The sequence below is a fragment of the Arvicola amphibius genome, chromosome 14 (assembly GCF_903992535.2).
Source record: "Arvicola amphibius chromosome 14, mArvAmp1.2, whole genome shotgun sequence".
NCBI classification, from domain to species: domain Eukaryota; kingdom Metazoa; phylum Chordata; class Mammalia; order Rodentia; family Cricetidae; genus Arvicola; species Arvicola amphibius.
In genome coordinates, this window is record NC_052060.1 from 45,368,427 (window position 1) to 45,392,700 (window position 24,274).

Sequence of the window (24,274 nt, forward strand, 5' to 3'; positions counted from 1 at the left end):
GGAAACTGGGCAGGGAGCTCTGGACTGGTGAAGTCAGAGTACCAACACTGACTTTGACAAAGCAAACTACTGAGCCTGTCTTTGTCAAATGATTTCATCTGTGACATGATTTATCTTTCACATGTTTCTGTAGTAACTATAAAGTTATATTAAAAAGGACATATAAGGACATGGCAAAAAGTCAGGTGCAGTCAGTAGTCATATTTTTTTCTTAGCAACTATTTTGTCTTTATTGTGTAACAAATTTTGTTTTTTATAACTCTTATGCTAACTGATTTTGTAGGAAATCACAATTTCAGAATAATTTACTTTCTGTTGGTTTCTGTTGGTTTCAATGAGGTACAAATCTAAATGTGACTACTTTTCTAATTCTCTAAATTATTTAAAATAGTTTCTTTTGTTTCTATCCTACATATAATTTAAAATCAACTATTAGCAGAAATATCATGGCTCTGAGCCCTGTGACAACATCCACATCAGGGTCACCTAAGAATTGCATTTTTATGGGTAGTCGTGCTCTAGCAGCTAAGTCTTTCCCTTTAACCTCTTTTAAAATTGTATTTATTATTTATTGTGTTTGTCCATGTCAGTAACAAGTGTGCTTAGAGAGGTCTCAGAGAACACCTCTTGGGAATTCTCTCCTGCCACCTTATGGGATCCTTAGATCTAACTCGTGGAATCAGGCCCGCCCATAAGACCCACTTCCCGCTAAACCGCCTCACCTGCCCCAGAGAATCAGTGGATACTTTAAAGCCTTTTCTAACGCTCTCATTATTGCCTACTTGGTAAAAACTCCTTCACTGCAACTCTCAGAGGAGCTTCCCGAGGAAAAAGACCAGAAAACATGAAGACAAGCATGCAGCTCCCTGAGGAAGGCCTCTGGACTGTCATTTTGTCTTTTTCTTCTTTAAATGCTAAATCTTAAGACAGAATTCAGGACGGCCCTGAAAGGTCAGAGTTTGAAGCATTAGTAGAAAGCTCCCTGCAGCAATGGCTTTTCTGCACATACTCCCTAGCACTCAAGTCCAGCTAGTTAATTGTTATTGTTAAGTCTTGAATTCCAATGCTGCTGGTAACCCTAACCATTTAGGCTATGTGCATGGCCAAGCGTTACTGACTGGCCAGTCAATGTGACATCTCTAACCTGAAAGAAACTACGTGACTTATCTTGCCTTATGAGAATGGGATGGGCCCTGAAAATGTACCATGTAATTGTCCAGAGTTTGGCTGCGTGAGGAGCGGTGGTGTCAAGAGACAGCTGTGTAGAGTGAGGGAAGAGCTATGCAGAGAGTGAGTACATGTACGTGTGTGGGGGGGGGTGAGGAAGGATAGAGCGGAGTGGGCAGAGAAGGCTTGAGAGATGAGGAGTGAGAGAAGTGTGAGAGTGCATGAAAGAGTGAGTGAATGGTGTACAAGAAGGATGTATGTGTGTGAGTGTGAGAGACAGCTGTGTGGGAGCTGCTGCTACAGAGAGGAGGCAGTGGAGTGGGACAGCAGACAAAGGGAGAGAGAGAGGGAGAGGGAGAGGGAGAGGGAGGGAGGGAGAGGTGCAGAGTTAATTAGGGAGAAGCTGATGAGCAGAGGAAGGAGAAGGGGGATGTAGAACTAATTATGAAGCTGTGAAGAGAGATTTTTTTCAGAGAGGATATTTTCAAGATGAAGTAAAGACAAAGTTATCACTAGAAAGTGTGTGTGTCTCATTTTGCCCCTCAGAAAAGACAGAGAGGTGTGCTGAAAATTTTTTGAGAATATCCATGCCCAGTATGATTCCCTTAGAAAATTTCCTATTTTGGAATGTTTTGATTTAGTGATTGGGACATTTTGGGAGCTTCTTAGAACTGGATGTTTCCTTAATTTTTATTTTTAGATGTGTGTGTGTGTGTATGATATGTGTACAGGTGCCCACTGAGGTCAGAAGAAGGTGTTAGAACACCCTGCAGCTAGAGTAGCAGGAGGTTTTGAGCCACCTACATGGATGCTGGGAACCAGCCTCAGGTCTTCTGGGATAACAACAAGTGCTCTTGACCACTGTTCTCACTGGGCAAAGAAAGACTCTAAAAAGTGTGGGCAAGTGGGTTAGAATATAGAAGCAAGGGAGTCTGAGCTCTTCTGTGTGTTGTTTGGATGACTGGCAGGCCCTATCTGGTACCAAACTAACTTAAAAACTGCCTGCTTCTATCCCTAGCAGAGGCCAGCCAATCCTACTGCCTATGCCTTGCCAAGTCCCGTTTCCCATCTTCACTATTACCACCCACCTGGACCGTGAGGTGAAAAAATATCTCTTGTTGGAACAATGAAATGAGTGCCTCAAAATGATAATTAGCAGTTTCAAAGCTCAGCCACAAATGGCATCATCTCTTATGTACCTTTTGCTTTAAATTCAACATTTTTTCTGCTCTCATTAAACTCTAAAGTGATTTTTATAAATAGACATGAAATAATGAAACTTTGCTGGTTAAAATCCTTCAGGAAGTCTATCACATGCTTCAAATCCCCGCCTTTCGAGGCGGATCTGGGCAAGGCAATGAAACTCTGTCTAAAAGGCTAGGGATGTAGCTCAGTGGTAGGATATGTCCTAGTGTGTCCAGGCCTGATTTAATCCCAGTAGTACTGGAGGGAAGGGGGTAGCAGACCTCCTTTTCTGGAGAATCCAACCCACATACTTGGCATATAATTCATCTTAATTCTAATACACCGTCTACTCTCTCCAACAAATCTGCAATTGCTGTTTTTATTTAAAGCCATGCCTTCTGACGTCTGGGTGTACATATATACATGTCTTTGCTGACAAAGCCCTTCTCCACTTTCTCCCTCAGCTCCTACTACCAAAGCCTTACCTTTAAGTATGGTGTAATGAAATTAAATAAAAGCCTCAATCTTTATTTCCTGCAGGGAATGGGGATTAGCATATTTATAAAAAATACATGAATATGTAAATACATGGTGCAAAATCTACAATGCTGGCTTCCACAAGGACTACTCCTAATGCTGGACAGTGTATGGCTTCCTCTGGAACTTACTTTTGATTTACTATGTCGTATGAGGGCCGAGAGCAGTCGGTTTGACTCTCCCATCACACCAGCATGATCTTTGGCTTCACACCACTCAACCAAACGCTCCACCAATTTAGCATTCTTTCCCAGTTGTTCAGCAGCTTCTGCTATAGAAAACAAGGCAAACAAAAACCAGACTAAATCACTGACAGGCAATCAGCTGACAGGAGAGCAGGTGCAGGACGGAAAATTATAGGTCTAAAAAACCCCAGCACAACCATTTTATAAAAGCAAGGGCTACAAATGCTCCTTGTCTGATGGGCTATTTAGCTTACTCAGTAACGTTACAGACTTTCACATCAACATAAAAACAAGTGACTTCACGTTCCTGGTTAAGCCTAACAGTCAGTCAGTGCTCTGGCAGACTGTAACAAATGGGTTCCAAAGGACTCCAAACAACCAAGACAAGGGAGGATTAAAAATAAGAAAACATAAGAATAACAGAGTTCACTCCTAGAAGTGGTCTTTATTATTTTCTTCAAATAGAAAAATACAAACTAATTAAAAATGTTGATCATCATGGTACATGCTTTTCAAGACAGGTAAACATGGGTATGAAATGTCTAAGGCAAAGTAGTAAGACATCAACAGACAGAAGACTTAATTAGGTATTAATAATATACAACATGATTGTTTCTCAAAATCATTCCGTATAAGAATTAAGCCTAAAATCAATCTCGTTTAAACTTTTGTTTTCTATTTACTTTTCAATTCTATAATTCTGACAGCTAGAAACCTAAGTTCCTTTTAGGCATGCGTGCCAAGAATGCGGCTTGGCAACCATTTCTCTTACCTTGTGCATCAATCAACATTCTTAGCGTCCCCAGGAGTTTGAACTGAACCGGGGGCATTTCAGATTTAAGGAATTTCAAAACTGTCTCTGTGACCCCGGCTGATAACATCTTTGCTTTATTTACAACTAGAAGGAAAACGAGACTATGGTTAAAATGGTGATAACAGTCTCAATAAACATTCAACTCCACACGCATCTAGCACTTCCTAGCTTTAAGACCCTGTGTTATATTTCTCTGCTGGGGAATGTGAAGAGTGGGGTGGTTGGGCATGCTGGCGTATGCCAGCAGTAAGGGCACGGCATGGCGAGGCAGGAGGCTCAGGAGTTCAAGGTCCTCAGACACGACATGACAGCATTGAGACCAGGCTGCCCAAGGGGGTGGGGGAGGACAGACAAACAGTAAGATTTGGTATATGTAGGTATCCTGCTTGTGGGAACATAACAAACAATAATCATACTAGTTTTTAAAACCTAATTTTAAAGCACTGAGTTAGAAAATGTGTAAAGAAAACCTGAAAATGTTACATCTTACAAAGTACTCGAGTATTTTTCTTTATCACTGTACTAATATAAATGTGAGGCGTTATTAAATATTATCAATATGCTACACAAATCAAATACACATGGATTGGATCTTCATGTTACTTTACTATTTTACTCTGTCAGAAATTTAATTTTAGGAAGTAGAATAAAAGAATTAACCTTAAAAATCATCAATGTCATTTTCTCTAAAAGTGTCATTCTACAGTTCAAAACTGTTCACACAAAGATTTACAAAAACTATGTATCTGCCCATAGGATGAAAGAAAACAGAAAGGACCCCACTACTTGACAAAACTATTCTTTAGGGGACCCTGTTCACTGATGTCATGTCTTACTCCACCTGATGATGCCTAAGAAAGAGTAGGCATGTGGTATAACAGAAAGCAAAGAGCTCATAAAAGGTGATCAGTTCATTTAGTTATCTCAAGAGACCAGCTGTGTATTGTCTCAGAAAACAGACGTAACATATAGTTTCCATTTCTCAGCTAGGAAAAGGTGAGCAATCAAGACTCTTCCTAGCCCCTCCCTCACCCTTCTGAAACTGTGTCTCACCATGTAGCCCTGGCAGGCCTGGAACTCACTACTTCTATGAGATTGGCTACTAACAACCATTGTACCTCCCAAGTGCTGGGATTAGAGGCATGTGCCCCAACAGTGGACTCTCCCCCATTTGCTGACAGGGAGGTCCACACACCACGTGGCTGCTTTATCTTACCTGGAATGGCTAGATTCCTGAGGGCACTTAGTGCTGCGTGCTGCACAGTCACGTTCCCATCTTCTACATGTCTGTCCAGCAAGTCCATGAGCTTTTCTACAATTCCATTGTCTACCATATGAATACAGTTCCCATCTATACAAAACAAAGGCATAGTTTAAACTTTCCACCCATCTACATCAAAACCTAATACTCTGCCAGTCTTAGATAACTAAAGAGTTCTAAAGAGAAGGGAGGAGAAAATAAGTCAGCCATGATGATAGTCTATAGGTTGAACTTCTGGAGCAAGACCTCAAAGTCTGAAATGTTCTAAAGTCTGAAAGTTTTGGAACAGACATGAATCTGTAAGCAGAAACTCTATAACTGACTTGATGTGATCAGCCAACAATTAGGATAAACTAAAACTATCTAATGTGATCAGTCAATGATTAGAATAGACTAACAATATCATCTAAAACTATTCTTACAATTTACACAAAGTGTAAAAGAACAGATAAATATCATGTTTAGGTTTGGGTTTTCTGACCAAGATATTGTCTAATAAATATCCCCAAATCTGAGAAAATCCAAACTCTCCAAGGCTTCAGGTCTCAAGCATACTGGATTAAGGGACACTCAACCTGTGTTCTATGTGAATAGCTCACATTGGAGTAAAACTTAACTAGAAAAACTCCACATTTCCTAAACATAAGAGTTCTTAGATTAACATCAAGGGTATCAGATTTACAAAGAGGTCCAGTGCTGTTGAAATATTATTAAACTAAATACTGTGTATCTATAGGATCATTCATATGTAAATTTCATGGGTTATAAAGGTATAACACAATAACCCAAGAATGAATATTCAGATTATTAAAGCCCAAATTGTAGCATGAATAATAAAAACCCAGAGATAAAAATTGAAGTTCAACCTGAAAACCAGAAAGGCAAGGCATCTAAGCCACTAGAGAAGTCTTACCTCTATCAAGGCTGGGCAACTATGGACTAAGCAGACTAAGCCTCTCTTTCTTGCATTTTATATTCCCTCTAGCGCTGGGATTAAAGGCGTGTGACTCCCTAGGACTGGGATTAAAAGTGTGAGCCACCACCACCACCACCTGGATTTGTGTCTGTATTGATCTTATGTAGCCCAGGGTAGTCTTGAACTCACAGAGATCCATTGGCCTCTGTCTCCCAAATTGTGGGATTAAAGGTGTGTGTCACCATTACCTGACATCTAGTAGCTTTAGCTTTGCCTCTGGTCTTCAGGAAAGATTTATTATTAAAATACAAATAATATGCCACTATACAAAAGAACATGACTGGGAAAGATACATATCTTCCCATCAGATATATATGCTCAAGTTCACTAAATCAGAAGAGCAAAGTATTCAAACCCAACACATCATCACTGATCTTTCAAGTTCAGAATGCAGATGACTATATGAAATGTGTCGTTTGTTAGTAAAGTCAGTACAAATATTCCAGTCTTCTAAAAGATTAAGGAAACAACAAATATTTCTGGACTTTCATGGGATCCGCAAGGTTACACAGTAGAACAGCTGACATTTAGAAGGCCAACACACCAGAGAGTTACATATCTGATGGAGGTTAAATTCACGAAGGCAGGGCCCATGAAAATGAAAAACACTGTCTTTTGAAGAGCTGGCTGTCTCTAAGCGCACATTCTCTTGTGTGCTAATATGCTCCCCTCCTAACTCAGCTTCGTGACTCTTAAGCACTATGTTCCTCTCACGTCACACACAATTTTCCTGTGTTCTATTAGGTTGACTCCCCCCCCCCCCCAACTGTGTATTCTGGCAAATAAAAGACAGTCAAACCTTTTGTCCCACACTTAATTAAAAAAACGTAGACGCCTGTTCTCTATAATTAACTCCCTGGCAGGATGAGTTGGCCAGACAGAAGTCCTTAGGCAGAGATCACAGGAGGGCTTTCACAGAGCAGAACTGCAGGTGTCTGGCCTTGCTAGATCTAAGTCCTTCAAAGATTTATGATGAATTAGGACGGTATTGCAGGCGTCTGTCCTTGTTATATCAGAATCTTTCAAGAGATCAATAGCACCTAACTGACTAACCATGCCCAGATATTAATCACACTAAAGAAATGTAAAATAATGCCTGTATTCTTTGACTTTTCCTTAGATCTCTCAATGGTTTAGTTTTCTCCCTTTGTAACCTGTAGTGGCCCCTGTAAGAGACAGCGAACCACCATACAGCTACAACTAGCTGATAAGTTTTGCTACATTTCTTCAGAGAATGCCTGAATCCCTGAGAATTTTCCTTGTAGTTTTTTAAATTACTAACAAGTTGTTAATGAGTTAATAATATGCATATGCGTGGGGATTAGTAACAGCAGAATAAATGAGACTGGGAAGAAATAAGAGGGGAAGAGTAAAGATTCTGAAAGAAGAAAGTATGCAGGAAAATGAAAAAGAAGAAAAAAGAATGTAGAGTAATTAAAACGAGAATGAATTACAACAGAGATTTGTAACAAAGAATAGGAATTGGAATTAAAATGGAGACAGAATTAGGGCTAAGAAATTATAGACATTTAAGGCAAGAAAATTAGAATAAGAGCAGAACAATCAAGAGGCAAGACTGGAGCTGTGAACAAGTGAGTCTTTTCTCAGATTAGAGATGTCCTAAAATCCCTTTCGCTATGCTGAAGCCGCCTGCCTAAACCCGGGGAGGAAATCAGCAGCACTCCGATGGCTTTCAACAGGACTGTACACTTTTGGAATATGAGATAGAAAAGCAGAAACTTAAAAATTCTAGAACGCTTTATTACAAGGAATAACTAATATGCATACCATTCCTGGCAAAATTTGCAATTGCTAATGCCCCAGCAAGCTGCAGCTGGTGGTTATTCGATGGGATCCAGGAAAGGACCCTTTGGAACACACTGCCCTTCCCTCCTTCAAAAAGTTTCTGCATGGATTCATCTGGAGGGAAAGGAAACAAAGAGTTAAATAAGGTGAACATAACTAGGAGTAACAAACCCATGTATGCTCCAAGTGGATATCCACGTAGGAAACTAGACACTATTGTAATAGGTTATTAGTAGAAATCAGACACTGAAAGTTATAAATTGTGTAGCTCCATTTCCAAGGACCACCCAGCTCTTAGTACTCTGGCATCATAACTGTCTCTTCCATATGACAGGTCTTCAAACACGGGAAGACAGCCACGACTTAACTTTTTCTTGAATTTACCTCTCGTTCTCTTTGCAGTGTGTCTAAGGTTTCAAAACAACCACAGCAACGAGATAAGCAAAATAGGAAAATAAGACGCCCAGTGCCATGCTCACGAAAGGCACGAGAGGTCTAAAAATACCTGGTGACCATGTTCTTAGATGGCAGACGTCAAAACTCACCTCCAAGCAGTAACAGAACCATCAGATCGGACGCAGTTTTAAGCTCAGCAATGTCGTCCTCTTTGTCACTACCCACCTTCTGATGGACAATCTCTAGCAGACACTCCACCAACCCTGCCTCGACCAGCTGCAGTTTAATTGCATCTGCGGAGCAAGGCAGACAGATCGTAAGTTTTGACAACACAGGGCCTCTGGTATACGTGACCTGTCATGGAGAATTTTAGCCAGTGCATTTTAAGTTAATGCACAACTTAGTTGTGATACAAAACAAAACACCTTTGAACACTTGGGTCTCAGGATGAAGTACTCAATGGTCCAGCTTGATTACACAAAACTTACTTCATTTTTTTTTATTTAAAATTATTCATCCTCTCAAATGTCTTACCGTACCCAAGCACACCGTGTCTCTTGTAGCTCTGACAATAACCAATATCACTATTCATTTAGATATTATGATTATGTTAAAAGGCAACAGTATATTATACACACATGTCTATAATACACATACATATTTGTTATGTGAAGTTAAAATATACCTATTACTGGTTTTGAATAAAAAGCTATCAAAATTATGGAACTATTGGAAAATCTGAACCTATACACAAGTATACTTTGTTTGGTATTTGCACAGATGAGAGTTTTTCTACTGTGGTTTATAACTTGAGCTTCAAGTTTTCATGAACGTAAACTGTTTTTCTTAGAACACAGGTACATGGTGGTTCCTTGCACTAAATTCTATTTCCTAATATGTCTTATAGTTTCATTTTAAAAACCTGACTGCAATGGTAACTTCACCTCCACACTGTCTGTCATTTTATAGTGCTAATATCTTAGACTACTATAATACCACTCTGTTCTTGAGGACTTTGTTTGCAGCCCTATCTCTCTTCTCTTTGAAAAACATTTAAGTTTACATCTTGGTGTTCCAGTTGGATTTTACTTGAGTCACTGGTTCCCATAGACGGTATGGGTGTTGCATACAGCAATGGCAGTTCCAGTCTGTCACGTGGAAGGAGGAGCCCCAAATACACATATACTTAATGTTTGTTCTTTTGGGTAACTTTAGCATGGAAATTTTAAACTTTTTTTATTATCACCAGGATTACTGATATTTGTTTGAATATCTTTGAGTACACAATATACTTTTGTAAAAAATGCACCTGTACTGGGCCATACTTTAAGTAGGATGTTTCCTTGGTTACAGAACATTAGGACTACATATACATGTGCAGAAACTAGAATTGAAAACTATTATGAAAGAAAGTCTTAGAAATGTTACAGCCTTGAGCCACACAGATACCAAGTGACAATTACTCTGCCCCTATAGCAAGAGAAAGAAATCATAAACAGGATGCAAATAATTAATACAGAAACAAGATTTCAAAGGTCTGTCCGTCTGCCCCCTGCACAGCTATGCAACAGAAGGAAAACCCTGCCCTGTTGAACTCTGTAAGGAGGCACAGTGATTCTTTGGTAGATTCATTCTGCAGAGCCACCTAATGAGATGAAAAAGAAGCTTCTCTCTGAAGAATGAGATTTAAGGCACTTAGCACTGTAAAATGTGCAGGATGAAGGGGACAGGTCTTTCTTATAGTCTGACTGTAACCACAGATTTAATGATCTCAAATGGCCTTAATGAAGAGCAGTCAGACATTATGGCAAAGGAGACTTTCTAGCACGTTTATCAACCCCATTTTACACAAGGACGATCCTTACCGCTTCTTTGTGTGGTATGTGTGAACGTATAAGGTGAATCACATATGCATATATAGTAAATTGTCTGTAGCATTTCTAAGAGTATATTTACATCAAGTAAATTAAGGCAAGTTGTTTGGGTTCATGTTTCAGTTGGCCACACTGGGGTGGGGTACCATCACCAGGGAGCTTTTGCACAGTTAGGGCCCCCTTAGTTAATCGTCTTTGGGGACACACACACACACACACACACACACACACACACACACGCACACACACTGGTATGCTTTAATCCTAGGAGCTTCTCAACCCAGGTCAACCAATCTGGCAATCAAGATTCTCTATCATATAACCTTTATTTAAAAGCCAGAGAAAAGCCATACATGCAGAAAATACACACATAAACATAGCAATTGTGAAAAAGACAATTACTCAGACCAATAAACTGCCATCAATCTAAGAAGTCCTTCATATATTTCTCATTCTGCTCACAAGCCCTCCCTTTGTATCTCTCACGCCAATGCCCTGGGTGTTAACAATAAATCACCCCCATACTTTATTATCTCACCAAAGAAGTAACCATTCCTAAAAACAAGTTTAGTGCTGTCTTTCTTATTACTATTTATATGTGTGCTGGGGATTGAGCACAGGGCCTCATGCGTTCTAGGCTACTAAGCTATATCAGCCCTGATTTACTTTCCATTTAACTTTATATAACTGAAATATGTCTTTCTCAGTTTTTGCATTTTACTTTAAAATAAAAAAGGGATTACTTATTTTGTGTATGTGTGGCTAGGGGGACATGGGGTGGAGAGGGGAATGAACGCCCATGGAGAAACAGAGGACAGCTTGCAGAAATTGGTTCTCTACTTATGTGATGGGGCTTTTTGGGAACTGAACTAAGGTTTTCAGCCTTGGTATAAGGACTGCCTTCCCATATATTTTAAGATAAATTTTCTAGCTTTAAACTTCAAATTGAAGCTAGTACCTTATCTGAAATCTTCTTAAAAAAATATATGTGGAACTGCGTGTAATGGTACATGTCTTTAATGGCAGCACTCGAAAGGCAGAGGCAGGTGGATTCTGTGAGTTTGAGGCCAGCCTGGTCTATATAGTAAGTTCCAGTACATCCAGAGCTAAATAATATGAAAGCCTGTCAGAAAAAAAAAAAAAAAGCAAAAGCATTTCCCCCATATTCGCAGCATTATTTAGCAAGAAGTCTTTCTTTTCCTTCTGTGGTATATTTTAAATTATGTGCATTTTTCCTTTCCTTTCAAAAGCCTTGTGAGACTCTAAGGGCCCTGGCTGCCTACATGAACGAGTTTTCTTTTGCAATTTCAGGTCTTTTCTGCCAGCACTCTGTACCATCCCTTCCCAAAACGTCTACTTTCTTTTGGGGCTAAAAACAACAACAAAGGAACATAAATAAGTTTTCTTCCCTTCTGTAACTCTCTCTCCTCCTCTTTAGACGCCATCTGGATTTCTCTTCTACCTGTGTTTCAGTTCATGGGCTCCCCAATTCCACTGTATCTAACTTGCTTTAAAGCTGCCACCAAGTACTTAATTTTGGTTGGAAATTTCAACTTGGAAATTTCAATGTTATTTTAAAATCTGCTGTGCTTATTTTTATTATTTATAATTTTCATTCTGATCTCTTTAAAGCTTGCTTTTCATCTCTGAACACAGTAAGCGAACAGTTTCAGTCTTCTGTGTGCTTGCATGTTTCTCTGGGTATGGATGTTCATGGTGTACACATGGAGGCCAAGTGTTGCTTGTCATCTTTTGCCTTGTTTTGGACAGTCTCTCTTGTTAACTGCTGGGAATATCAGGTCATTCCCATTTTGCTCCAGCAGTACTAGAGTTACAGATGAATGGGTTTATGTGGGTTCTAGGATTTGAACTTAGGTCCTCACACTTGTCCAGCAAGCACAATCTGTCTAGCTCCCACTATCCAGGTTTTAAATCAATGGCTAATAATTGTAGTACCTGGAGGTTGGTGCTCTCTGTTTCGTTCTTATTTAGTGGGTTGCCTTGTTAGTGTCTCGCTCCTCTAAATATGTAGAAGACATGATATTTGAAAAATCACTTGTACAATGGGTTTGTTTCCGGATTTGCTCCTATCTTTTGGGTCCGTCTCTTAAGATGTTTTTGCCCAAAGAAGGTATGATTCACCAACATCCCTATTGTTGACAGGCCTAGAAATCCTGGCTCTTATTCTTGAGTCTTTATAGGGTTCGAAGTAGAGTTCAGTCTCCTAAAACTGGTCTGTGTGTGTCAATGCATGCGGAGGCCAGAGGACAACACTGTGTGCTTTCCGAAGTCATTCCCCACCCTGTTTTCTGAGACAATATCGCTCACTGAATCTGAAGCTCACTTACTGGACAGGCTTGCCTGCCTGGCTGTCACCATCCAGGGATCTTCCTGTTCCCATCTCTCCCCACTGCCACACTTGACTTTTACATAGGTTCCGGGACCTGATGCTTGAGTGGCAAAGACCTTAACCATTGAGCCATCTCCTCGGCCCTCATCTATCTTCTACGTTAGAGCAGAACTAACTGCGGAGGCACCTTTGCTAAGACTTTAACATCAAACTTGGAAAGCAGCATCTCTAAACTCAGATACAGTCATGGAATAGATAATAAAGCTGAAGTTAGAGATACGAAATAAAATATAACAGCACGACTAGCCCAAAGACGAGCTCTCAGTTAAGATCTGGCATTAAAGAACCTGAGAAGCCCTACATGATCAAACATCAAAAGGTGGTTTTTCTTACCATTTTCTGCCAGGGGAGCTAGAACTTCAAAAATCATTTCTCTTTTATCATGTTCTATTTGTTTCTTGAAAAGTTTTACCAGCTCTTCAGCAATGTTTGTACTAGCAAACTGTTCTTTACTTGACTCTGAAAAATAAGAGAAAAATTTAGAGTAAGCAAACAAAATTAAAACAGAAATTTGTTTCCTGTTACTGCTAACACTCAGGCACTTTGTACTATTAATGAACACAAATGCTCTCAGATACAGGAAACAATCAAACTGATTTCTAATGCTCCTGAAAAAGAAAGTGTCTAAAGCTTTAGAGAGAATGTTCTGACCCAGTTACATTTGGGGTTATAACAAAGGTTCACTGGCGTAATATATAGGTAGCTATAGCAACGGTAAAATTACTGAGTTATAAACTCATCCTTTCAAGGCTCTCACACAAAGAAGAAGAAAATTGTTCATAACAAATTGTATTTACATTGCTGAATAAAAGATGACATCATTGTATCTTGAGTATAACTTAATTGAAATGTTTTAGTGCTGGATCTGACATGACCGCTGTATTTTTTTGTTACTAGTTTTTGCAGTGTTAGAGATTAAATCGAAGGCTTTGTGTGTGTGCTCTATCACTGAGACACAAGCTCGCAGATACTATTTAAAGGCCAATTCATCCGTGTTCTTGAAGTCTCATCGCCTGTCCTCTTCGGCAGGTCTCAGCTCTCTCTCTGGGAACTCACTCTCAGTCAGCACTGGAATGGCTCCATTTCTTACACACAGCAGCCCTCTCTTCAACTGCCTTTCAATTTCATTTTTATAAACAAGTTTCTTAAACACATCCTCTATTTACACTGCCTCCACTCTTTCGACTTACACACATCAGATGCATCCCTAAATGCTTATTACTTTCACCTATGTGTGAGCATGCTTTTGGTAACTCCTCCTTTCCCCTCTCCTCAAAGAGTAAACGGAGTCAATGCAGAAACGCTCTTCTGCTTAATTTCTCAGCCCTGCAAATCCACAACACTGGCGAAGTCGGGATGGCCGCTTAACTTCCTTCCCACGAAGTCATATAGCTCTGCACGTTATTCAAGATGAAGCATTTACAAGATGTAGAAATACAACCATGAAAGGATTGAAACTGGTCCTATGTGTGCTTGTACACTCCTGCCTATCAAGGATGGCCGTCCTTTCCTTCCCTGGAACTCACTGTCCTTTAAGGTCAGGTGACATGAAGCTCACAGGCCTCTGCTTTCTTTACTCCACTCTTAAGCTTTCCAGAAAAGAGGACATCACAGGTGAAGGACACCTGTAGTACAAACTGTTCTCTAGAGCGCCAATGTCTTACACAAACAGGTAACGCTCATCTTTGTATTTAATTTTACCCGTCAGCTTCAAATTATTATCTATTGGTCTAGAAATGAATGTAAAATCTTGGCAAAACATCTAATTTTTTCTAAAGCCCATTGTGTATTTTATAGTTCAGTGAATTCTAAGTTCAGACTCGCCATATTTCCATGTTCGACAACCACATGTGGCTGGTGGCTACTCTGTGCAGGGCAGTCCTAATAGTGTGGAGCATGGAACTGACGGCAAGTGACAAGATACCCGAACCATTGTTTATGTTTTCACACAAAAGATGACATCACTATGAGATTCTTAAGTGACTTCTACAACTACACTGGACAAAAACTCCTACAACACACTTGGTTTAAAGAAAACTAACATTTTCTTAATACTGGCTGAACCTTCTTCCCTTCTTAGTCTCACTTGAAAAAAAAACTGTATGTTAATCAATTTAGCATGAAAAAGCAAAGTAAAGGAGAGAAGCACACTAGGACATGACCCATTACAGAATAATGACTTCTGAGCTAGGTGTGGCACACACCTTTAATCCCTGCACTTAGGGGAGAGGCAAGTGGATCTCTTATGAATATGAGTCCAGACTGGACTAAGTAGTGAGTTCTAGGTCAGCCAAGCTACAAAGTTAGACCCAGTCTGAGAAAAGAAAAAGAGAAAGACTTTAAAAAGTATTTCCAGGGCAGGTAAGATAGCCCAGTAGGTAAAAACATTTGCCACATATACCTGATGACCTGTGTTTGAAACCTAGAACCCACAGTGGAGAACAAAGACTTGCTAAAGTTGCCATCAGCTCTCCAGTCAGACAGACACATACACCCCGCTATTACTTTAAGCTTTGAGTCAACTGAAGTACTAAAAATTATAGTGTGCAAAGGGTACAAACTTTTAGAAAGATCAATAGTAAAGTACTGGTGCCTTATGCTTCATTATAAAATGGAAGATTAATAAATATATTTATGCTTTAACTATTATATTACCTAGGACAAAATACCAGTGGTTCTCCTATGAATATAATAAATGATTATAAATATCGCTGTGGGGATGATTCATCCCAAAAGTTGAAAGGAGAAGCAAGGGATAGAGAAGGAAATAATACAGGAAGTAGAGAAACAAAACAAAACAAAAACAGAGAAGGAGATGAAAGGCTGAGGCCATTGGTCTTTTTGTTATGACAAAGAAGTGTCTACAGCATTGGCTTTATTCTGCCTGTCTTCACATTTTCAAAGGTTTCTCAAATTTTGCCCTAGAACACTCTTACAAACACACAGATGGCTCATCAGGTAAAGGCATTTGAGGCCAACCCTGGCAACTTGAATTCAATCCCAGGGATCCACATGATACAAAGACCAAAGCAGCTCTTGCAAGTGACCCTCTGACCTCTACACTCACACTGTGGTGCATGTACATACACATACATACTCTCTAAATGTAATATATATGTAAATATATATTTATATAAAAAAACCATCACTGTTAGGGATTCTGTAAAAAGATAAGGAATCACTTTAGTTTGCTAATGCTTTTAAGGTTATATAATCAAATTAGTTTATATTAAAAAAGGAATTATTGTGTATGTGCTGGTATAAGTAAAACCACAGGCCTCTTCTAGGTTTTACAAAGACACTACTTTTGGGCTATATACTCGAAGCTCCTAAAATTTAAATTCTAATATATAAAATAATCAGAGACGCAAAATAGTAGCAACTGTAAACAAATTAACAAAAAATAGAATGATACATTTTTTTTTAACATTGAATACCTTGAATACTTAAAAGAAAAACTGAAATAATTTACATGTTCATAAAGAAGTAGCCACTGTAAGAGCATTAATAAGTTAATGACACTTGTGGCTTGTGATATAGACTTACCTAGTTCTGCTAAATTCCCGAAGGCAACAAGACACATTTCAGTAAGAGCAGCATTGTGACAGTGGATGCCCAGTAATTTCACTAAGGTTGGGATAACACCCATATTGATTAGCTGAGCTTGAAGGGAATCTGTTAAAACAGAAAGAGAAAAAAACCGGAAGAAGTGTTGATAGTATCAGATATAATCAAACAGAAAACATCTGTTACTTTCTGTAACTCGGTTCTCTTTGAATTACAGCAAAGGCAAATGATGTCCATTTGCTTCATTTTGGTTGTGAGCCTAGATTTTATTGGCTGAACCATCTCTCCAGCACAAGTACACTCATTTGACTGACTTGAATATTTTAATCACATTAGTTCAGAAGAGCTGAGATCTTTTAATCTTTCCAATAATTATCAGAAATTTAGAAATAATTTAAAAAAATGTATCAAACCATTATTCTTTTTCTTCTAAATGGGGTCTTCATATACCTTTAATATGTTTAATGATGAACCTTTTAAGATATATAAACAATTAAACACACGACTGGTTTTCAATGAAAGGGTTAGAAACATCAGTTGGGTATCAGCAACTCATAGAATATATGGAAAGGCTAAGAAAAACAGGAAGCTTAGAGACCAAGAAAGAAGAGAAGAATCTTAGAATTTTAAAAATACAGTTGCTTCATTATCAGAAAAAAAAAAACATCAAAAGTATGTCACAGAAAAAGCAGTTGGTTCTGAGCATTTGCAAGCAGTGTTCTGTGATGATTGCTGGGAAGCGATGCGGTTTTAACCAGGGAGGAAGAGTTCCCTAGAGTAGCTCTTCTATCAGTTCTTCGTAACTAAGTCATCTCAGTAGGACGGATGACGTGAGAGGTGAAGAAGCCACCAACACTGTCACTGTTTACTTCCATTTTCTAAGTAACTAATCAGCTTTAAGGTGCTAAACATGCCTTGTGTCCCCACAATGTTTCTTCACGGGACAGCGCTAATAAATCCTGTATCAAGGTGAAGGTAAATTAGCCCAAATGAAAACCAGAAGTGTAGTATCTCTTAGAATAAGCTACGAAGAATGACAAACATTCAGGCATTTACACAAAACACTGCTATCAACAATGGGTTCATCTGAAGACAGGAATGCTCTTTCCAAGTTGGGCTTTATTATTATTTTTTATTTTTTTTTGTTTGCTTTTCTACTTTAAAATGATACACTATTTAAAAACTAATTCTCTCCAAATTCTTCAAAGTCATCTATCTGGGATGTAAAGGTAAAGTTGTTTCCTACAAAATACATTTTCTTTACAGCACAAATCCCCTGACAGCTACCAATCCCTTCTTTATTGCTCTTGTAGACCATTCTTAACCTGTAGATAAGGATGTGAGCGGGTGGCTAAGGGGAGAGAACACAAATGAGGGGCTGAGCTGTTGCAAGGGTCAGGTCTTTACTTGCCTGGTGGTCTTTGTTGTTACTTCCTCGTGGCTTTTAGAATAAATTATGAAGAGATGGTCAAAGACTAATAGTTTCCCCTGAAAACTGAATATGTAATTATGGCTAATTATCTAGTTTGATTATTGGGGCCTGTCTGTACTAGAAAGGGGCCTATTATCAAAACAAGACTAGAAGATAAACTTGAGAAAAAGGCTGGGCTACATTTACAGTTCAAACAACCCAATAATACATTTCAAAATTAGCAGTGGAATTATGAAGCTTATTCTAAATGAAGTAAAAGTATATTCAATGAAATAATTTGCTTTTATACTTTTAATGCAAAAACTTTCCTGATTATACAATGGAACATTTAAAGGAATGATTCTCAAGATTTACAGGCAAACACTTAGGTTATACAATGCAGTGCACTATGGTCTATGGGCTGAGTACTTCCACTGTAAGTATACTATGTATGATGATCATGCACCCAAAACCTCTCCGAGTTAGACATGACTCTGGTTACTTACCAGGAGCGTTCTGCACAGGTAGATGGAGCCAGCATATCTCTGCTCTTTAGCAGTAAGAGCTAATCATTTTGACTATCTCGTCACATTCTGCAGAACTGCTGAGTTCTAAATCTCAGGTACGTAAGCGTGAGCACTAGCGCATGCATTGAGTGAGTCAAACTCTGCTCTGTGTGTGCTTACGGAAGCATCACACACCCCCTCAGTACTGTCCATAAGAGCTCTACAAATACCCAACAGTGCAGGGACATCGGAGGAACATTCTATGAGGAAGGAGACTGAACAGGGTGATGCCGCTTACAAGATGAGGCTCTTCACATTCTAACTTGGCACCACTATCATGTCCTTGGACTACTTAAAATATGTCATAAATTTAGGTAAGAAATGCAGTAGAGCTTAGCAAAGTCTTTGAGATGCAAATGCACTAGTAACATCGGAATTATAGCAGATCATCAGGAAGAGTAGCACAGCCAAGTAGCCAATTGTGTCAATCACCTCGATTTGTGAGAACTGCTTCTTTCTGAAAGCATGTTTAAAAACTACTCAGAAGCCAAATTAATTATACGCTCACATATAACACACATACCACACACAAGAGAAAATGTACAGTCATCCAATTGGACAGACTCATTTTGGACCAAATGGGTGTGTTCTTTTACATTTATTTTTCTGATGCTAACTGAAAGTAATCATCATACTGAACTCTAAAATTTGTTCACAATGCACGTAAAATTTCCTTAGATATTGAAGACCCAGAGGAGAAAAAATGAACTTAGATAAGCAGGCACAAACTTTCACATTATGGAGAGAGGCATTCTAGAATACGGTTCTCTAATTGTTGAAACCCTTCCAGAAAAACTACCAAAGGAAAATCTGTTTTATAAAATACTAGGATTTTCCTTGTTTTTTCAATATGTTGACATGTGTGGTGATCATGTATGAAGAATGGTTAGTTAAAACACTGGTGCTCTGGCTGAACCCAGGCAGTGATATCAAGAGGTAACTACTGTATTCCTTATGGTAACAACAGTCACGGTAAAAATGCCATTTTTCTCAGCAACTTTATTTTTGAAAACACTTTGCATACATTGTTCATGTTAACATATAATGAGCTTATCCACTTTAAATATTATAGGAAACACTTAAAATTTTAATTTCTATCTCTATAAGCATTGTGAGTAATAACCTATACACGCAATGAAAAAACTCTTGGAGCTCTTTAATCTTTTTAGGTGTCTGAAAGGGCTCAGAGGTCAAATGTTTAAGAGTCACTAGCTACCCAATTTTTATAAAGTTGGGAGTGTGGGGGAAAATATTCTGAATTTTAATGGAGTACTTGGCAGATGTAATAAGCAGGGGGGGGTCCCCAGCAACAACAGAAAGCATGCTATAACTTAGGTTTTGGTTTCAGATATTTTTGAAAGAAATAACTTTAATAAGGTATCTTAATGTCTCATCTTTTTTTTTTTAAATCTCAACAGGCTCTACTTGGGCCTAGTAGACTATTTCAGATTAAGATCTAGTTTATTTCGGCTGTAACTATATGTCTAACACTTGGGAAGCCTTCATTGAGATGGGGATCTTATTTGTGAAGGGGGTATTCTTAGTCGGGGAAGCAAATTAGTACATAACTGAAATTTTTTAATTGTTCAAAGACAGCTTATGAATGTTCTCCAACAGATAACAGCTGACATTCATGCTATTGTGAATCTGATCAGAAGCGAAACTTTTACAATTAAAGACCAGCAGGAAGGAACTCACAGAACCACAAAGAATTCATGTTTTCTGGATACATCGAAGAGCACATGGACAAGAGCAAGACTGTGACATTTGTATCTCTAAACAAACGCCAGTAACTCTAGGTGAATCTGTATCAGAGCTTCTACAAACATAGAAACTCACACAATGCAACCCAGGCCCAGACACAGCAAACACATACGTGTGAGACAGTCTTTAGACAACATGTCTGAAGACATACATGTCTGAAGACTTTCTACATCTGCTCCTGACACACGTCACAGACAAATGCTGACCAAAGTACAGATTTACAAATCTACATTATATCAAGATGACACAGGCCCTACATGATCTATGGGGAGGAAGAGAGAGAAAGGCACTGAGGGGGTGCAATACAGATGCATATACAAAGAGATAGAAGGCAATCAACGCATGCGCTGGTGTGAACACTTACCTACCTACATTTGAATCTCAATGGTTCCAAGTTCTTCAGGTCACATTCATGGAAACTCCAAAGAATGGAGATCTGGAGAGAAGATCTCAAGTTGAGGAACCTTTTCCCCCTGAGTTTTAAGTTTAATGTTTAAAACATTGGTATAGACTACAGAGGTGCACAAAAGTATGTGGAAATGCCAATAACTCAGTTATATTAATCATCACTAAAAATAAGTTCCTTAAGTTTTAAACATGTTTAGCTTATTCCTAAGGTATCTACAATGCTAAAAGATTATTAGCCCTATTGGTAAGACTTAAAGATGAAACTTTATCAAAAGGAAAGGCCCAACTAAAAATACAGCCTATTCATCAGTATGGATACATGGTGTTTCTATTAGTCACAGAATAAAGGTAGGATATTGTTACACAGAGGCTTGCATTAAAACCCCACACTAAAGCAAAGGAGCACTGCACAGCTGGTACAGGGAAAACCATAAGGCAGAAGTCTTGCTGAACTGCTCTATTACAAACTGGTAAAAAAAAAAATCATCGGAGCCTAATAGCCTGACAAAAACCACCTGTGACTTAATGAAACACCTGCATTCCCAAAACCAGGATATGAATATTAAAAATAAGAAATGATTTCAGTAATGTAGCATTTAAGACTTGAAGCGGGTTTTAGCGCATTGCGACTGAGATGAAAGCTGATGTAAACACAGTTATGGAAGGGCGAGCAGTGTTCACTGGCTGCACAGATATCAAGTAAAGACTTCCGTCCACTCTAAGAACAGTGCTCTGCTGCTGATTCCCGGGAGCACACACAAGTTTATCCTAAACCCAGTGCTGAGGGGATAAAGCCACAACTAGATATTCTAACATAAACCTCAAATCCAGTACTTTAAGAGGTTTAAAAATCAAAACGTGCAAGTGTTTCATATCCAGAAGGTCTCATTAGTTCCCAGGTTATATCTTTCAATGACACAGTCATTTCAAAACGAAAATAAAAAGCAAATCAAGATGTGTTAAGTCTTGAGAATATTGGAAGCTTAACCAATACACTCATACCCCAAGTTAGTAAGTGAATTCAAGCATGTTCTTTCGGGGTTTTGAAAACAAAGCAGTCTCAACCCAGCATGCCTTGTCTCTGCAGGTTAAGAACAGTACCTCAGGCAGGATAGGCAACTGTGGTCACAGACCCAGAGACTTCCAAGAGGGTCTGGCCAGCATCCCATTATTCCCAAACCCAACACGTGTTCCCAAAAAAATGATATGCGGTGACTAGATCATTATCAAGGAGACATCTTTACTCAGTATCATCTTTAGGTTAAATTATGTAGTGCAAATGAACTACAGTTTAAGTGAATGCCACAGCAAATGTAGAAATGGTATTTCTACAGGTATGCCTACTTTGATTTTAAAAGTATGTTCTCATCTCAGAAATTAAGATTAGAACACTCACATACAATTTAATTTTTACTGATTCTTTGTGGATTTAACAAAATAAACACTCTGGTGGCTTAGTGTGGGTGAGCCAGCCAGAGGACATATTAACAGGAGAATCAGAACCTCCCCTTGCTGTTTAAGACATAGTATGAACTAGCCAGGGCAGTGCTGGAGAGCTCACCCTGGTGTTGAGGGTGAAGGAGAGCAGGCAGGCTGATCAGTCCAGCAACCATTCAGACCCAGACCCAGGGCTATGATTGACGGGTCCCAACATCCACCCTGTGATATGCTGAAGTATGTGAAAGGACCAGTTCTGAAGACCCAAAGTTGCAGGATCTGCCTAACACAGGATATCCAAGAGGAGCACCGGGTGAGGACCCAGTACTGATGATGTAGCAAAAACCAGAGGCCTTAAACCAGACCAACGACTCACTGCAGTGACCATTTGCAAGTAATCACACATGGACTAAAGTGCACGTTGTGCCACACGACCACAGCTTCCACGATGACATTTTTCTTTTTGTTTAAAACTCTTCAGAGTCGTGTTAGTTAGCAGGTGTGACCTAAAAGCCTCTTATTAGGAAAAACCAATCACCAGTTCTACCCTAAATACGCTGAGGTTTTGTTTAGCAAACTAAGCTAAATGCCAAGGTAACTTACACCTTAGCATGAATGCTTTACAAATGGGTAAATTATCCTAGAACAAAGTAGTAGTTTTTACACTTCAAAATCACACAGCAATTATTTATAATGTATAAATTATGTTAACAAGACACCTGCCCTATCCAAAGCCTTTGCATTTCTAGCCAGTAACCCTAGTTTTCAAAAGCCCTTTTGAAACAAGGTCTATGTAGCCCTGGCTGGCCTGAAACTGTTGATCAATGTCTGTAAACGCGCAGACGCTTGCAGTTTCTCCCACGTGCATGGGATTAAAGGTATGTGTCACCACACCTGGCCACAGGACTTTTCTAGGTAAATTAAATGATATAGGCAGCTCGGTACTGATTAGATTTTACTCACAGTTAGAAAACAGGCAACTTTTACAAAATTTAATCAACATAGTAATTTCAAGCCACCTTTTCTATTCTAGAAAGGCCTTTTGAAGCGGCATAAATTAGAGACAAGTGGTACTGAGCTAAAATCTTTCCCCCCTAGCTTCAGTCTCAGCACCTGGAAGGCCGAGCAGCCGGATGCTTGCTGCAGAGGTATCTCTGGTGAAATCACACAGGCTCAGTGATCACCTGCTTGATTCAAACATATGTCAGCTAGTGTGACTTGCCCTTTGAGTCACTGTCACTACCTAATATCCACCTTCAGAAAAGGTAAACACTGCACACAACAGAAAATCTCCCATTGTGCTTTGTATGCTATAAATTAAGTCGAGACATGTAGATGTTCATTACTGAACTACTACAATAGAATTGAAGCTGGCTGGTGGCATACCTTTAATGCCAGCACTCTGGAGGCAGAGACATGCAGATCTCAGAGTTTGAGGCCAACCTGGTCTATAGAGCAAGTTCCAGGACAGCCAGAGTTACATAGTGAATTTCTGCCTCAAAAATTCACCCCTTCCAAAAAAAACCCTAAAACCAAAACAAAGCAAAAAAAAAAGATTGACTATTTTCTTTAGACTCTAGAACAAAATGGAGTGTAAAGAACTTTTAAAATAACTTGATTATTAGTGTTTTCATGTGTACAGGTATTTTGCCTGCATGTATGTCTGTATACTACATGAGTGCCTCTAGTCTACAAAGACCTGAAGAGGACCTTGGATCTCCTGAAACTTGAGATTCAGATAGTTGTGAGCTGGAAGTTGGTACTGACCATCAAACCCCTGCCCTCTCTAAGAGCAGGAAGTGCTCTTAACTGCTGAGCCATTCTGATGATAGATTTTCCCTTACATAATACACCCTGACTACCATTTCCCTCTCTACTCCTCCCCAGTTCTTCCCACCCCCTCTCCCATCCAGATCCAATCCCTTTCTGTCTCCCATTATAAAACAAACAGGATTCTAAGGGGGGTTATAGTAAAATAAAATACAATAAGATAAAACAAAAACCATCTCACAGAAGTTGGACAAGCCAAACCAACAGAGGGAACAGAGCCCCACGAGAAGACACAAGAATCAGATTCCCACTCATTCATGCACTCAGAAATCCCACAAAAACACTAACTGAAAGCTGCAATCTGCGTGCAGAGGACCTGGTGAAGACCAGTGCAAGCCCTGTGTGTGCAGCTTCAGATTCTGAGTTCATACAAACTTTTCTCATGTTGACTTAGAGGGCCTTTTTTTCTGGGTATCCTCTATCACCTCTGGCTCTTATACTCTTTCAGCTTCTAACTCTGGAGGGTTCCCTGAGTCCTAAGGAGAGGGATTTGGTAGTAGTATCCCACCAAATTAGCTGAGTGCTCCAGGGTCTCTCACTCTTTGCATATTGTCTGGCTGTTGGTCTCTGCATTTGTTCCCATCTGCTGCAGGAGAAAGCTGCTCTGATGATGGCTGAGCAAAGCACTGATACATGAGTATAGCAGAATGTCATTAGGAGTCATTTTATCGCTACATTTT

At 39.2% G+C, this 24,274-nt stretch overlaps 1 protein-coding gene across 5 annotated transcripts in view; it reads right to left on the reverse strand.

Moving 5' to 3' along the window:
- The window catches only part of Rap1gds1 (Rap1 GTPase-GDP dissociation stimulator 1), a 124,159-nt gene that overhangs the window by 10,068 nt on the left and 89,817 nt on the right, over positions 1–24,274 (reverse strand). For 3 of the 5 annotated variants that reach the window (XM_038311575.2, XM_038311573.2, XM_038311577.2), the window contains 7 exons: positions 16,158–16,286; positions 12,945–13,070; positions 8,477–8,620; positions 7,914–8,045; positions 5,105–5,239; positions 3,847–3,972; positions 3,021–3,160 (listed from right to left, as the gene is read on the reverse strand). In XM_038311575.2, the coding sequence (XP_038167503.1) occupies positions 3,021–3,160; positions 3,847–3,972; positions 5,105–5,239; positions 7,914–8,045; positions 8,477–8,620; positions 12,945–13,070; positions 16,158–16,286 (932 nt within the window). The remainder of the gene's footprint in view (positions 1–3,020; positions 3,161–3,846; positions 3,973–5,104; positions 5,240–7,913; positions 8,046–8,476; positions 8,621–12,944; positions 13,071–16,157; positions 16,287–24,274) is intronic. The other 2 variants (XM_038311576.2, XM_038311574.2) reach the window with 1 other exon arrangement.